Source organism: Vipera ursinii (assembly GCF_947247035.1).
Source record: "Vipera ursinii genome assembly, chromosome: Z".
In the NCBI taxonomy this organism is placed as follows: Eukaryota; Metazoa; Chordata; class Lepidosauria; order Squamata; family Viperidae; genus Vipera; species Vipera ursinii.
This window is the reverse complement of record NC_139517.1, coordinates 27,552,238-27,568,595: the sequence shown is the minus strand read 5'-3', so window position 1 is coordinate 27,568,595 and position 16,358 is coordinate 27,552,238. Positions and strand designations below refer to the sequence as shown.

Below are 16,358 nucleotides of genomic sequence, written 5' to 3'. Positions count from 1 at the left end.
TCTGTTATACATTACATTAGTCCCAACAATTAAAAATGAATATTTAATAAAACACCCATATTACAAAGTTTATGCCCAGCTGGACAAGTGAAATTTTATCCCTTGAACATATTCTTTTAAACTGTGAATTTTATTCTGATTTGAGATAAAGGAAGCATCTGCCCTTTATTAAAATGTTTCCTGATGAATATCAGATGATGTGTAAATTATCTGCCAGCAGTTTGACACCATAAAAGTCACAACATCTGTGTTATAGGACTTATAAATGTGCACAAGATTGGCACTCCAGGACAGATCAGACACTTACTCTCTCTCTCTCTCTCCCTCCCTCCCTCCCTCCCTCCCTCCCTCCCTCCCTCTCTCTCTCTCTCTCTCTCTCTCTCTCTCTCTCTCTCTCTCTCTCTCTATATATATATATATATATATATATATATATATATATATATATATATATATATTATAAAATATATAAAATTATGTTGATGTCTATGATTGCTGCTGATGTAATTTTGATCTAAGCCCAAATAACTGTAATTGCATAACTGTATAATATAATCCATGTGAATAAAAATCCAAAAATTTAATCTGACTTGGTTTTAGAATCTTTAGCTTCTATAGAGAGTTCAAGGTTTGCTTCTTAGGAAGACAGAAGTTTAATTAATGCATTATTCTTGTGTGAAGAAGAAAAGCAATCTCGAGACCGCAAAAAAAAAAATCCATGGCTGAAGAGCGAATCATCATTAAGGCTGCTTCAAGAAACGCGTGTGTAATCCACGCACTTGCCACTCAGCAAAGTGGATATAAATGAGGCTGCCAAATCAGCATCTTGTGATATGGTTAAATGGAGTCCGAATCGCACAACTCCTTTTTTTTTTTCTGGAAGCACAAAGAGCTTCCCTGGTTCCCGAGTCCACCCACTCTCCTCAGTGTTGCGCAACCAGCGCGATGGAAAAAGAAGACCAGAGGAAGAAAACAACGCGCCCTCCAGAGAAGGGGTGGTTTCCCACGTTGAAAAGGAAGTGACGCCTGCTCAGGGTTCCCGGAAGCGCCTTGCTTCTCTATGCGAAAAAAGTGTTTTCACTGGTTTAGGCAAGTGGTGGGACTCCGTGAGAGCGGAAGGTAAAGTGGGGTCTCGAAGTATGGTACGTGGGAGAGGGAAGCCGCGCGGTATCCACCGAGCGAGGATGGGAATTATAGTGGCTGGGCTCCAAGTTCTCCACGTCGCAGGTTTTCGGCCAAATCTGGGAAGTAAAGCTGCACTCCCCCGCATACCCCAGTTAAGCGGACGAGTAGAGATCTCAGCCGCTTGCATCCCGTTAACTCCGTCATCCCGTGTTGGTTTTCTCGGGGGTAAATCCTGAGAGGCCAGGGAAGGTTTTCTGAGCTAGACTGGAGCGGTGTTGAAAGGATTGGGGCTTTTGAGCAGGGAGGATCCCCAGATTATTCCTCCGACTCGTTGAGGGGGCGGGGAGCAGGGAACTTTCCCAATAGGGAAAGTGAAATCCTGGCCCTGCTTTAGGAGAGGATCGGGAGCGAGTGAAGAGGTGTAAAATCAAGTGCTTTAAACCGTTTGCTAAAGCAACTAACAAATGGGAGGAGACGTCAGTTTCCAATAAGTGGCAGATCGTTAGTTTGGAGGAATGCCAGGTCTCCCCAGAAGTTTGCTTTGCGAATTTATTGGAGAGGGGAAAAAAACCTTACGAAATAGACTAAATTAGAAATCCGGAGACCTCAGATTTTAATTTCACCTCTCTTTTACACAAACTTATATCAGACTTCATATAGAGACTATTGTATGTTAAAATAATGCTGGGCATCATAGCTATGAATATCTCTGCTTAAATTGCCTTTGGATTTAAAGAAGGAATCCCTGAAGAGTTAAGTTTTTAAAAGAGCATTTATAATAGGAATTGTAAATAAGTTTTTAAAGGTTTATTTGGTTGATGCATGATTACATTAGTGTTTGTTAGAAAGCTAGGGTAACAAAAGAATATAATAAATACATTAATTAGATGTACAAAGATTTTTACAATATTTCTGAGTGAACTTGTTTCCTCAAATTTCTTTGTCATAGCTACCTAGAATTTTGAATATCTAAGCTACCCCTGGAATCTTTTTCTGGCTTTTTGCAGGGAGGACTTTGGAGTGAGAGGATTGTTGTTATTTTTAGCTGTTCAAAAATGTTGTTTAACTTATTTTAGACTTCATTGAAACATTTTTATGGGTTTCACATCTCAGGAAAGAGCAGAAAAAAATCAGTAATATAATTGAGAAGATCTGAGGTTGCAAAAAAAAAAAAACTGTTTTGGACTCTGTATGTGGCTTTGAACCACAGATTACTCACTCTTTATTTTAACACTCCTGAACATATAGGAAGAAACCCGTACCAACATTCTGAAAACTAAGTATTAGTGAGTTGAATTGCCTTATACCCTTCACATAATCTTATATTATGGTGTACAATGAAGGAATTTGCTGATATCTTCTTTCTATTTCTGTTTCAGGCTATATTTTACCTTCAGACAGTAATTTGGTCACCTATACCTCCTTCCTAATAACTGCTGCTGTGCCCCCTCTGTAAACCCTGTTATGTGGTTGTATATTTACTGAATATCTTTCCATATTGGGGGGGGGGGCAGGAAAGGTGAGACAGAGTTAAAGGACAACTTGCATAAAGTTCTCATGGCATGTTTGGTGTAGAGCAAATAACTATATGAGGGTCAGTAACAGTTTTGGAAAAGAAGGTCAGGGGAGGAAAAGAAGCAGCCTTTTCCAGTGGATAAATGATGAAAGGGGGGGGGGGGTTGACATAGGAAGGTGCAAAAATAAAAGATGCGAGGAGCTGTTAAGATAGGATGAAGATAGGGACCTTCTTCGCTTTTGTATCTTCATGGGGGGGAAAAAATCTATTAATAGTTATATCTTGTGAACTTTATCCATCTTAATAAGAAGTGTAGCCAGAGTTATATGTAAGTGAAAGCTTTATTTCTCTTTCCTTTTTCTCTTCCCTTTTTCTGTTGATATTCACCAGCCCTCTCCCCCATCTCTATATCATATCCAATCCAGTGGGAAAGGCAAACATTCCATGTTTGTGATTTGCTTACTTGCTGAGGTCTTTGAAATTTAGTTGAAAGTACAGTTGCCTCATCATTGGTATAGAAGAAGACTTGTGCTATATCAGGGCAAAGGCAAACTAGTAACATATTTCTAAAATGGCCTTATCACAAGCAGAGTATGAAGAAATAACTCATTTCTGCTATTGCCCCCAGCAACTAGAATCCAATGATGTGCTTCTCCAAATATGGATATTCCATGGAGGTCATGGATAAGAGCTGTTGATCTGTCCTCAGTAAATCTGGCTTATCTTCTTTTAATTCTGTTTCAGAAAGTAGCTACTTTCAATCCATGTGACAATAGTTTCCCTATGTTATTTGCAGAATTGGTTATTTGAGGGTGCACTTGGGTGCATACGGACACTTTTTTCTATCAGGCAGGGGAACACAACTTTTGAGGTAAAGTACTTCTCCCAGGACAAGACGGAGAATGGTAGGCCTTTTGTCCTTCCCAAGGAAATGAAAGAGGACTTAAGAAGCTGAGCTCCAAGGGACTGTTTTGTTGTCTGATTCCAAAGCTAGCTATATAATGCTGCCGTGGCTCATGCCCTGAGATGGCCAAAACAGGCACCGATGAACCTCAGTTATCACAAGGTAAGCTTAATAAAATCCACCAGATGGCCCACTGCTGAACAAGTAGGATAAGCTTTTCAGAGTTTAATCAACTTCTTCTTCCTCTTCTTCTTCTTCCTCTCCTCCTCCTCCTCCTCCTCCTCCTCCTCCTCCTCCTCCTTCCTCTTCTTCCTACCTCCTACTTCTTCCACCTCCTTCTTGTACCTCCTTCTTCTTCAAAGAAACAGAGCCAACTTCACAGGTCAAAAAAGAATGGTCAGTGGCAAAGACAGAGTCCCAGAACACAGTGAAAATTGAAGTAATTTGCACAGATGATGGCGAAAGTTCTACGCACAGCACTGGTGAGCAGAAGAAGTATATTAGTATATTAGAAAGGGGAATATTATTAAGGAAATTACAGGTAGTCCCAAGTTACTAGTGTAGTGAGCATGCCCATCACAGTTTTAACTTATGATAGTCATAAATCAGGATACCCACAAGACAACTTTTTTTGCAGCAACCCTTAAGTGACTGCCATTAAGCAAAGCAATGCTTTACTATGGGCCTGGTTTTGCTGAAAACTGGAATTAAATGAGAATTTTTGCAAAAGCATAAAATGTTGTTGCATGACTGCAAGATGCTGTAAAAAGCTGTAAATGTTGCTGAGCATCTGAAGTACAGTCATGGGGTTGTGGAGAGAAGGTCCGTCATAACTTCAAACAATTCCCAAGTGACCAATCATAAATCAAGGACTACCTGAACAGGTGTTGTAAGGATTTGGAGCAAAAGTCCATGGGTTGTTATGTTTTAAATGTTTGCATGTTGCTTTTCAGTATGGAAATTTGAAGAAAAGGACTAGTTTGTATAAAGAATAAGCCAGACTCCTGTAAATTATTGTAGGGATAAAGTACTTATTCAGCCTGTCCCAACTGATTATTCTTCTATCCAGTAGAATTGATTAGCCAATTATATTGGTATGGGTGACCAAAAGGACAATTTTTTTTCAAGTTGAGGCATCACTCTCAAAAATAATTGGTTTCGTCAAAAATGAAAATTGATTAATATTTAATTAAATTGGTTAATTAGTTCAGTTATTATAGTTTGCCCATTATTGCCTTATTAAAAATTATAGTTCATATGAGATTGCACTCAAGACTTTCGGGAACTGAAAGAAGCAGATAATAACCACATATTTTTACAGGAATATGGAAGCCACAGACCACTAAAAACCATCAAAGCACTTTCAACATAATAAAAAGCCTAGGAGAACTGAACAAGTGTTTTTGAAGATTGTCTAGTTTGGTACCAAGCAATTGAAAAAATGGAAGGAGATCCAGGATCACAGCTCCGGTTTACATGAGGAGTCTGATTTTGTAGCTAGCTACCACTTGAAAAAGGAGAGGAAGAGTGGTTAAATCTTCTTGTTTAATTAGATATCAAACCAAACATGGTTTTCTCTCTCTTCCTCTGCAGCTGAGGAGCCAGCCCGCAAACGCAAAAAGGGACCTGCCCCCAAGATGTTGGGGGATGAAGTCTGCAGCGTGTGCGGGGACAAGGCCTCAGGTTTTCACTATAATGTCCTAAGTTGTGAGGGCTGTAAGGGCTTCTTCCGGCGCAGCCTCATCAAAGGAGCTCAGTACACCTGCAAAGGCAGCGGGCAGTGTCACATGGACATGTACATGCGCCGGAAGTGCCAGGAATGCCGGTTGAAAAAATGCCGACAAGCAGGCATGCGGGAAGAATGTGAGTCGTGGAATCTTAGCCACTACAACCTGTTGAGATGCAGAGCAAAGCCACTGCCTCCACCATCATGATTTCCAAGAGTGACACTGGGCTCCTGTGGTCCTAGTGGCAATTCTTAAAAAAAAATGATGGGTGGCTTCAGCTTAGAAGGGATTGAACTGTCAGGGGAAAAAACAGAAGTAGCATACTAGCACGGATCATCCTAATGGAATAAAAAAGTTGGAGGGATGGCTAGAAGGAGATATTTTGCATATGCAAAATTTTCTCCCAGAATTCTAAATGCTTCATTGACCTTTTAAAGATTGAATGCTTTAGGACAATATTTCTCAATCTGAAGAATTTTAATATGTGTGGACTTCATCTCCCAGAATTTCCCAACTAACCTGGCTAGGAAACTCTGGGAATTAAAATCTATGCATGTTAAATTTGCTCAAGTTGAGAAACATTGCTGCAGAAATGAAGAATCTGTGGCCTGCCAGATGGTGCTGAAGAGTAAGTAACAGTCAAGAGTGAAAAACACTGCCCACGTTTGATAGACTGAACCATCCTTATTTTTGTCAGCAAGAAACTGTCAGATTACAAACATAAAAAAAAGCTGAAAGTGCAAAGTTTTGAGTCAATAAGATGGATTTGGATTGTAGTCTGAGGGTAAACAGTAATCAGGCAGAAAATAAATCTTTCGGGGCCGTGCATCCCATAGTTGAGAAAGATGGTTCTTCAGAATGTTAAGTGCATCTGAAATTCTCTGTTGAACTTTTGAGATCTTCTCATTTCATGCCAGACTCCCTCTCCGTCTTCAGGTGTCCTTTCAGAAGAGCAAATCCGCAAGAAGAAGATCTCTAAACACGAGGGTGATGGGGTTCCAGCTGAGGAGAGAGATGGAGATGAAGAACTTCGAGTGCCTCCATTGCTCTGTGACCCTGCTTTATCCCAGCCTGAGCCAGTTCCTCTTACCCCACAGCAGGAAGGCATGATCCAGCAGTTGGTGGCGGCCCAACAGCAGTGCAACAAGAGGAGCTTTAGCGATCAGCCCAAAGTCACGGTAAGTGTGTGTGAGAGAGAGACCTAAATTGGTTTAAAATCCTGCTGTTCTGTACCAGCCTACTACCGGCCCTGCAGAAAAGGCAGGGACAACCCCTTTTACAAGAAGGCAAGAGGCTGGAACTAAGCCTGCCAAATTTATGGACACAAAAGCAAACAGAGCAAAAACAAGACACGAACCACGAAACAGGAGCTATTCAAACGGTTGCCTTCAGCAAACCAGCCCTCCCATACATTCCCCTTTTAAACAGTTCAGGGCGTGGCTTCTCTCTGCCTCCTTCCGAGGTGCCCCATTGCCTTCCTCTGTTTACTCCTGATTGACTGCCTCCTGCGTCAGGCATCCTTGAACAGGGCCAGCTGTGGGTCATCTTCATCCATGCTGTCAGGCTCACACAGCTGGGTCTGCGTCGTGACCAGATGGGAGGGGCCTGGCTGAGGGCTCTGCGGAGCCCCAAGGCCATCATCAGCAAGGTCTCTAACACCCCCCTCCCCCCCTCTGAATCGTCCGACCCAACTGCCGAACCCACAGGCTGACCCTGAATCACAACACCTGGCCAGTTCCAAGGCTAGGGACTACGGCAAAGACAAGTAATGATCTTAATGGCTTTCTAGAGCAGCTTTCTTGTCCTAATGGTTGCACTGTGACTTCCATGATTATAAGAAGAGATCGGACAACTATTTGTCTGAAATGGTATAGGGTTTCCTGAGCAAGGGGTTGGACTAGAAGACCTACAAGGTCCTTTCCAACTCTGTTATTCTGGATAAGCTATAAAGTGCTCTGGACCAACCTCATTCCCTTTTTATTTCCTCCCTTATCTCTTATTTTTCCCATCACTTCCCAGCCCTGGCCAATGAGCAGTGACCCCAACAGCCGGGAAGCCCGCCAGCAGCGCTTTGCCCATTTTACAGAATTAGCCATCATCTCAGTGCAAGAGATTGTGGACTTTGCCAAGCAAGTACCCGGCTTCCTGCAGCTCTCGCGGGAAGACCAAATCGCACTGCTGAAGGCTTCTACCATTGAGGTGAGCCAAGGGATGTTTCTTTTTCTGTGTAGCCAAAGATACTACACACTGTAGTGAAATCTGGAATAGCACAAAGAAGATGGATCAGTAATAGTTCCAGTAAAAGAGGACCAGATGACAAACAATGAAAAAGATTTTCCACCAAAGGGATTTTTGCAATCTGTTGCCATTGATACAGAGCAGCGTTTTCAACCTTGGTAGCTTGAAGATGTGTGGACTTCAACTCCCAGAACGCTGGCTGGAAAATCCTGGGAGTTGAAGTCCACACATCTTGAAGATGGCAACACTGAGTAACATTGATAGACACGGTATTAGATCAGCTGGGCAAATGAGTTCCTTTACTACAGTATAAACAGTCCTATTATTACAATATATGCTGCACCAAAACAAATTACACAGACATTAGCTCCAGAACCTAAAGCAAAATAGCAATAATTTCTCCATTCAGAGTTTTTAAAATAGAATTTTAAAACATGAGGCTCTGAAGTTCTGTAGTCTAGGTTACATAGACTGTTGTCTGTGAAAATTAGGCTGTGCTTTAAAATGTTCACCAAGAACATAGAGTGGGTATTTATTTTTTATACTTGCTGTTACACTATTTTTAGTATTGCAATATGTACTGTATTGTGTGTTGCTTCTGCTTTTTTGAGCCTCAGAATGGAAAAGTATATTTTTTTTAAAAGCAGAGAAAAAGAAAGAGAGCTTAGCTTTCCAGAGAATTAATAAGTGTATGGCATATAAAGTTATCTACCTAAACATACCATGAATGTTAGGTAGTTTCTTAAGAACAACAATAGCTGTTCTTTGACACTTGCTTGTCTTCTTAGATCATGTTACTGGAGACAGCCCGGCGCTATAATGATGAGACTCAGTGCATTACATTTCTTAAAGATTTTACATACAGCAAGGATGACTTTCACCGTGCAGGTGAGTGAAAAGTGAATCATGATGGGGTGGTGCGGGGAAGAAATCTGCAGACGGAGGGGGGGGAATCAAAAGTGTGTATGGAATGGTGGAGGTTACTCCCAAAAATTTCCTGGCCAACCCAAGAAGAATCAGTTGGCTGGGAGTGATGGACATGTGATGTAAACACATACGAGGAGAACCAGAGTTGAGAAGGTTCCCTTGACAGTATAAATACACATGCTTCATACATAAACCTCACATTTGGTAAAACTTCACAAAGACAGGCTTTAGTTTCATGTATTAAATTGTTCACAATGGTTATCTCGGCTTAGAGACTCCATTCCCATATACACAAAGAGAGCAAAATCTTAGCAGTTACTTTTCTGGCATTTCGATTCTTGAAAAACTTAGCACATTATGACTCCCATTAGATACAAAATGGAGAATTGAGAATCCAGCATTTGTGAATGCTGGTTCCCATGCCATTCCAGAGAAGCTTCCTGCTGGCACAAATCTATATATTTTGGAATAGTAAGCAGAATTACTATTTTCTCTAGAAATATATAATTTGCATTTTTCCAAAATGTGTTTTGTTTAAAGTTCCTACCCAGGTGGAGGAAGATTTCATTTTTCAAAAAATATGTTTGGGAATACTAATATATTTCCAAAGGGATAAATCTTGGAGGACCAGTGATATAATTTTGGGTGATTTATCCCTATTTTCTCTTTCACATCTCAAGTGAAAAGGGTGTCATAAAGATTACTAGGCTTTCGTGTTTAATGAGAATTTGCATCATGCTTTTGCAGAGGTGAACCTATGAGGTGAATCTTAAATGATCTGAAAACAGCTTGGATTGTCTTTTGTATCTTCTGCACGTCTGGCCTTGATTCTGGGATCTTTATTGTGCAGTGGTTCATGCTCTCTAGTTTCTATCTTCCTTCATCTGCTAAGGAACAGTTGTTTACATGTCACATAATACAGAGATTTTTTCTGCATTGGAATAAAGCTTGGAGGAACTTGTATTGGAGGAACTTAAAAGTGTTTGTTTTTCACAGATTTTCTTTCTGCCTATAGCCAAAGTTACTTTCCAAGTCTGCATTTGCTACCTTGGTTGTACTGTATGTTGATTTCCAAGCCTAGTTGAAAATGTTGATAGTTTAAATTCCTCCAGTCTAGATTATTTATTACTACAAATCAGCATCCTGAATTCAGTTGAAGAATTGTACCTCAGTGCTGGTCAAGATGGGCTAGTTAAGAAGAAAACATTTTTTGTAGCTGTGGCTGATCCCTGAATTTCTTTAGGAAATCTGTATCAACCTATTTCTCTTGCTTCTGCCTGGTGTTTGTTTGTTGTTGTTGTTTTGATAGGCATTTTGCCTACTAGATTTTCAGATTATTTTGTGCCATTAACTATGTTCAGGGTATACCACTGTCTAATGAATGTACAGTGTTATTTTCTGTATTTTTTAAAATAGTTACTCTTATACTGAATTAGCTCCTCATTTTATGGATGCATCTATAGGGTGGTTTGCCATTGCCAACTTCTGGGGAGTCTTTTCAACCTTCAGGTCTATCTACAGCCCACTGAGATTTTTCAATCCTAAGTATTAATTTCTCTTACGCATTTATGCTTTCAAGCACTCATAATCTTGAACCCCTGCAATGTAGTCAAATTGAGGTAGCATGGAAAGTTAGATGATGTCTATTTTTCCTAATGTTTTGTTGCTCTCCCTCACCAATCCCCCTCACCCCAAAAACCAGGTCTTCAAGTTGAATTCATCAATCCTATATTTGAGTTTTCCCGGGCCATGCGAGAGTTGCAGCTGGATGATGCCGAATATGCCCTCCTCATTGCGATCAACATCTTCTCTGCTGACAGGCCCAATGTGCAGGACCATGGACTGGTAGAGGCATTGCAGCAGCCCTACATTGAGGCCCTCAGTTCTTACATCCACCTCAATCGCCCACAGGTACCTGGGTTGGGGAGAAGAGCAGCAGTTAATGCTGAGGGACAAAATCATAAAGCAGCAAAGGGGATAGATTATCATCATTAGATGGATGGAGGAAAAGTGATAAAAAGTATACATTCCTCCTGGTCTAAGGCCCAAGGAAAAACTCATGATTTTATTAGACTGGAAAGACCATAGCTGCCTTAAGCAAACATTATTCTGGGTTTCCCTAGTAAATCTTAGGACAGGATTGGGAAATTAGTAGCCTATTCCATCTGCTGGACTCTTATCTCCTCATCTCCACTGACTGTTTTTATGCTGAGCATGGAGGATAGGAGTTTAACTCAGTGTCTAGAGGGTTGTATGACTTAGGCATTTTCCTTTTCACCTCAATTTGACAGAGCAAGTGACAATTCTTTGTTTGCAAGGGAGAGAGGGCTAGTTTTCTGTTCTGGCAGGAACTGCAGAATGGAACAGTCCTTGAAGTGAAGACACAAAACCATAAGGATACATTTTCTGAATCCCAAGGAAGTTTGCTTCAAATTAGCCTTTAACATTAAGAGTGCAAGTAACCACCACAGTTCTAAGCGTATTTCTTCAAAATTGGCTGGGACCGCATAGCATACTAGATTAGACCCACTACTACATTAAAGCATAACAACAACACAAAATGTATTGAACATGCTGGGTTTAGAGGTGGAAGCAAGCCTTTTTCAGCCTTGAAGTTCTTTTTTTTTGCCAAGATTTTCTCAATATTGCAATGCAAACAATCAGTGGCAAAGTGTCAGAATTTTTGGTATGGTTTTCTTCCATGCCATTTTAAAATAAAATAAAAAAATGTGCTAAATCTCTGATAGATTTATTTTAGATCTGAAACTAAAAACTTGTTCAACCCTCATTCTGATCAAATGGAAAAATGGCTTTGTTCCTGCTTTATCCAGGGATGTCATCACCCTGCAACAAAAATAGCAACCTTCAGAAATATTGCCCCTAGCGTTACTAACAGCTTCCAATGGCTGGACTGGGAATGTTAGGGTGTGGAGACAAGTCTTCTTCCTGAAACATTTTTGAATTGTGCAATTCTGTCCTGCTTTCACTAGATGCTGAGTGTTAAGAGCCTGAGTAAGCCCATTTCTCCGTTCCCCTTCCCAATTCTTCCGGTTCCTTTTTTCCTTTAAGTTATATCTTAGACTAGTAAATCATGTTTCTTTCACAGGCCATGGTCAAACACATGAACTATTTTCATGTAGAAACGCTTTCAACTTACAAGTACAGGTACTCCTTGACTTACAACCAAAATCGAGCCTCAGAATTTCCATTGCTAAGCAGTATGGTTCTTAAGTGAATTTTATCCCAATTTCACCACTTTTCCTGGCACAGTTGTTAAATGAATCGCTGCAGTTGTTAAGTTTTTATTATCACGACTGTTAAGCAGATCTTTCCCATTGACTTTGCTTGTCAGAAGGTCGCAAAAGGTGATTGTGTGACCCAAGGACACTGCAGCCATCTTATGTCAGTGGCCAAGCACCCCAATTTTGTTCGCGTGACCATGGGGATGCTGCAGTAGTTTTAAGTGTGGAAAATGGTCATGAGTCACTTTTTTTCAATGCTGTTGTAACTTTGGCCACTAAATGAATGGTTGTAAGTCATTCCTCATTTAATGTGTATTTATTTATTTCTTAGACTTGTTGGTTGCCTATCTCACCTAGAGTTCATTCGCTCAGCAACCTTTCAAAGTTACTGTGGCCCTGAACCATGGCACTGAATGAAGGGATTTAAAATAGTTCCTAGAAGTTCTACTGTTGTACTGCCCCTGCAGTCATGTAAACAAAATTTGGGTGCCTGGAAACCAAGTTGCATTTAGGACAGCTGCAGGGTCCTGAAGTCATAGGATTTCCATTTTGCGATCTTCCCCGCCGGTTTCCCACAAGTAAGATCAACGGGGAACCAAGCAGGGAGGTTCACAGTGGCTTGGGTGAGTCTTCCCCCTGCGTTTCTTCTCTCTCACCCACTGCATTCTCCTCCACTTGCATGCGCTCTGTCCTCGTCTTCCCCTCCTTCCTCCCTTCGCTCGCACACACCATGCCCTTCTTCCCCTTATCTTTCTTCTGTTTACGCCGCTCCGCAGGACTTCCCAACTCATGCCCAACCACACTGGATCTCCTCTCCCTCTGTGGCCCCCCAAACTCCTTACCTTGGACTGCTGCTGGTTCGTGATTAATGTCCTGTGTGTCTTCAGGTTATAACAGCAACTAGTACTGCCTGGATTGCCATCATTGAGCAGTGTGGTCATGTAAATTTTTGCTTTACAACCACATCGCTTAGTGACAGCAGTCCTAGTACCAACTGCCATCACAATTCGAGGACTACCTGTGTATAAAAATGAAAAGTAGTTTATATGATTATTCCCTGTGTATTTAACCCAGTTTTCCTCTCAAACACTGACATTTAAAGGCAGGTTTTTTAAGAGCTCTGGACCACATAGCCCTGGAATCTCAAATGACACAATTCTGATCAAAGGCATCACACCTTTCACAAGACCTCTTTTTGCCTCCCTTTCCTTCCACAGGACCACCTGATGTTCCCCCGCATGCTGATGAAGCTGGTGAGCCTGAGGACTTTGAGCAGTGTGCACTCAGAGCAGGTCTTTGCTTTGCGCCTTCAAGATAAGAAGCTTCCGCCACTTCTGTCTGAGATCTGGGACGTACATGAATAGACATTTTGAATGGACTGGGGAAGAGGTTGACCTCTCCCAGCAGCACCAGCAGACACGCTTCCCCATAGCGAGTCTTTGGATTCAGCATAAGCCTTACAATGGCTGGACTGGGATCCTGCCAAAAGAATTGAGTCAAGTGAGCTTCTAAGCACTTTCGTTTTCTCCTCCTTCCCGTATAGTCGTCATCTTTCTTCCATTGCTTCAGATTTGGTGGAGGGGAGGGGAAGGTCAGTCACCACCTTTCTGAGTGGGAAGAGGGGAGAAGTTGTAAAAAAAACTTTCTTCCAAAGACCGTACTCCCTCCTGTTTGTGAACAGCAAATAGCTGTGCCCTGCATCATTTAACTTTTAACAACTGCAGTGATTCCTTTAACAAACTGTGGCAAGACAACCTAGGATTGTTTCTTTCTCCTTAAGGAGGGAAGAGTTTTACAGTGAAAAAAGAAAGGGTTGCCATATATAATACCTGGTGTATGGGGCAAATACCCAGAAGAAATAAACTGGTCATGAAAATGAAGCATCTGGCTGGTCTCCTGATACCCCTGTGTGAGAAGTGTTCCCTTGTAAGTTAAATGTTATAATGCTGGGGGGCTGATGAAAAAGAGGAAGCCAGGATTCTGTCAGAAGAGAAAGCAAGCAGAGTTCTTAAGAATACTTGATTGAGGTCGCTCATCACTCATAAAGGGTGTGTGTGTGCATGCGTGCGTGCGAGTAGGCACCCACAAGTGCCCCACCATGGCTGATTCCATATCACACGTTGTGTGCTAAAGCAAGAGTGAATCACTGAAACATTCTAGTGACAGCAAAATTAGGATTTTAACTATGTGAGTAATTTGGTTTTTTTATAAATTTAAGATAATATGTACTCATGAAGCACGCCTTAACCCTCCAGTTTGTCCTCCATACCCTTTGCAACCCTATGTAAGGCCAAAACAATCAAAGGTTTCCAATCTTATTGACTCTCGTACAGCAGCTATTCAAAGTTATGAAAATGCCAAAAAAATCCTTTTGTGACCAGTCCCCACATTTAATGACGGTTGCAGTCATAGGATTGCTATTCATGTGCTTTGCAACCATTGGGCATTTTTGCTTGTGACAAGCAGTTAGTATTGTACAGTATGGAATGTGGAAATAAAATTGTAAGTGACGTTCACATGACTTTTCCCTTAGTGACTATATCACTTAATGACTAAAGGTCATTATGCTCATGATCATTTGAGTTCCCACCTAGCAATCATGTTACCAATCCCAATTGTAGTTGCTTAGGGAGGACTAAAGAAAAAAATGCGGTCCCTAGTTAAAACACAATTGTCTATCCTTGTTATTAGCAGTGTTTTATTACATCAAAGGGTTGAATTCACCAAACATACCTTTGCCAAAACAAATCATTCCATATTGTATATTTAATGCCACATACAAAGTGAATTTTTGGTTTTTGTGAACCAAGGGAAACTGGGAGCTAGCATTCTTGAATATCTGTGTGTATTTTATGTTGTAGCCCAAATGTGCCCTCAGTATGGATTAGTTTAACAACATTTCTTGGACATTATGGGCTACATAAATTCTAATAAATATTTAGTGAGTGTCTTTGGGTCAGATATGATCTCTTAGCCAGGTTTACAGCCAGGTTCATTGTGATGATACCATAAAAGAAGGGAAAATCCTACATAGTTCTCTGGTTCTCTGAAGGAAGGGCAGAGTACATAAAGGAGATTCTGAATTAGTTTCCCCAAAAAGGTTTTAATGTTACAAAATTGGTTGTTTATTGAAATGTCTTTAGAGGTAGGCACCAGACTGGTATCCATTATATGAATCTACGTTAGTGTGCTTTGGGTCCTGTCAAACAATGCCATTTATTCAGACCCAGTCATGATTCTTGTGCTCTGGAATAGTATCTGCACCCCACCCCCAAAATCTTGGTGGCTGTCAGCTTGATATTATTCCTGAAGTCTTTGAAACTAGACTGTTCTCCTAGGCCTTGTGGAGGTTAGTTGGGAGCCTTACCCATAGGTTTTGTCCAGACGTGTGTAGTCTCTTCTGCTTTACATTGTTTTATATTTTTTAAAAGTAAATCTAAGCAAATAAATAATTTCCAGATCCTCAGTTGGAGTCTAAGACCTATGGAGGACACCAGGTTAAGTAAGAGTGGTCCAGAACATTATATTTGCCCAATGCTGCCTTTAAATCTGCTGGCCTGGAACTTCCCATTTGTAATCAGGGAAACTCCAGCCTTGTCAGGAAAATGGGGATTTCCTCTATGCAATTTTAAGACTGTCCACTAGAGATCGTACAAAACCCATAGTCTCTAACTATTCTATATTGCCAATTATATTCTGTAGCCACTGGGTTTCCCCCTTCAGCTTTGTAATGAAATGCAGAGGCAGTTTATTAGCACAATGTAATGTATATGCCTTGCCCAAATAAATGGGAAAGAAATACCCCAGAATTTCAAACAGGGAAGCTCTGTTCCTTCTCTTAATAAAGTATAGTACTCAAACAATTTGGCTTTAGTTCAAGCCTTTTATGCAAATAATTACCATTTTGCATAAAGTTAATCAGTTTCTTCTGGGCTAACTATACAAGTAATCATCCATCTATGACAGTAATGCCTCCTATCCATTGTGGTTGTAAGTCAAGTTGTTAACACATTGGATACTTAACAAGGTCAGTTAAAGTTTAGTGCTTTTACTGCCACAACACAAATAAATAAAACTTGACTAGTGTTAAATGTATAACTGTGAATTGCGGATAATGTCTTAATTTGTTAGCCAGGTATCTGAACCCAGGAAACAGGCTATCGAAAGCAAGAATATAGCAATTTAGAATATAATGTTTTCCTTTATAAATATTGAAAATGTTTGTAGTTTGCCTTTATCTTTTAGACCACGTTGAGCAATCAGCTGTCAGCAGGCCACACATGGTCTTACCATCATTTTTTCTGCAACCCCCAGGGTCTGCCACGTTTCTTCCTGCTGCTGAAATTCAGTAGGAAATCACCAAGAAACAATGGGCTGATTTCTTTCAAAATGAGAACTGTAACAGGTATGATATGTCTCCAACAGACCTAGCAGACCCACTGAAGGCCCCCAGATGGGAAAACTGCTTCCACCCCTTCTAGGGATGTCGCCATATCCCTATTAATATTTTCTTCCTGGAAAAATGTTTATTTGAAAAAAGGCAAAAGCTTTCCTCCCCAACATAACAGGACAGTACCTTACTGTGAGGACCCTTTTAGAGGGAGGCAATGGCACACATTTGCTTATTTGCTTATGTAATTAATTTCAGCCTGCCCGCTTGCCAGTAATTCTGGGTTATC

General features: G+C 40.8%; 1 protein-coding gene across 9 annotated transcripts; it reads left to right on the top strand.

Moving 5' to 3' along the window:
* Nucleotides 1-1,041: 1,041 nt before the first annotated feature.
* Nucleotides 1,042-16,082, top strand: NR1H2 (nuclear receptor subfamily 1 group H member 2). 9 transcript variants are annotated; one of them, XM_083377850.1, is made up of 10 exons: nt 1,049-1,119; nt 2,374-2,411; nt 2,505-3,707; nt 3,908-4,027; nt 5,139-5,408; nt 6,209-6,450; nt 7,292-7,471; nt 8,299-8,398; nt 10,140-10,348; nt 12,897-14,205. In XM_083377850.1, the coding sequence occupies exons 3-10, from the start codon at nt 3,668-3,670 to the stop codon at nt 13,041-13,043; spliced, it is 1,308 nt and encodes a 435-aa protein (XP_083233976.1). In that variant the 5' UTR covers nt 1,049-1,119; nt 2,374-2,411; nt 2,505-3,667; the 3' UTR covers nt 13,044-14,205. The 9 variants fall into 9 exon arrangements, 8 of the variants coding, with proteins under 8 accessions (XP_083233979.1, XP_083233977.1, XP_083233976.1 ...); XM_083377853.1 differs by lacking the exon at nt 2,374-2,411 and having other exon boundaries at nt 1,042-1,119; nt 3,438-3,707; XM_083377851.1 differs by lacking the exon at nt 2,374-2,411 and having other exon boundaries at nt 1,046-1,142.
* The last annotated feature ends 276 nt before the right edge of the window (nt 16,083-16,358 follow it).

Excerpts from the sequence above, each read along its gene's own strand:
- NR1H2 (XM_083377853.1), top strand. The coding sequence starts at position 3,668 with ATGGCCAAAACAGGCACCGATGAACCTCAGTTATCACAAG. Across the intron at positions 3,708-3,907 it reads TGAACCTCAGTTATCACAAG|AAACAGAGCCAACTTCACAG; the intron begins GTAAGCTTAATA and ends TCTTCTTCAAAG. Across the intron at positions 4,028-5,138 it reads AAGTTCTACGCACAGCACTG|CTGAGGAGCCAGCCCGCAAA; the intron begins GTGAGCAGAAGA and ends CTTCCTCTGCAG.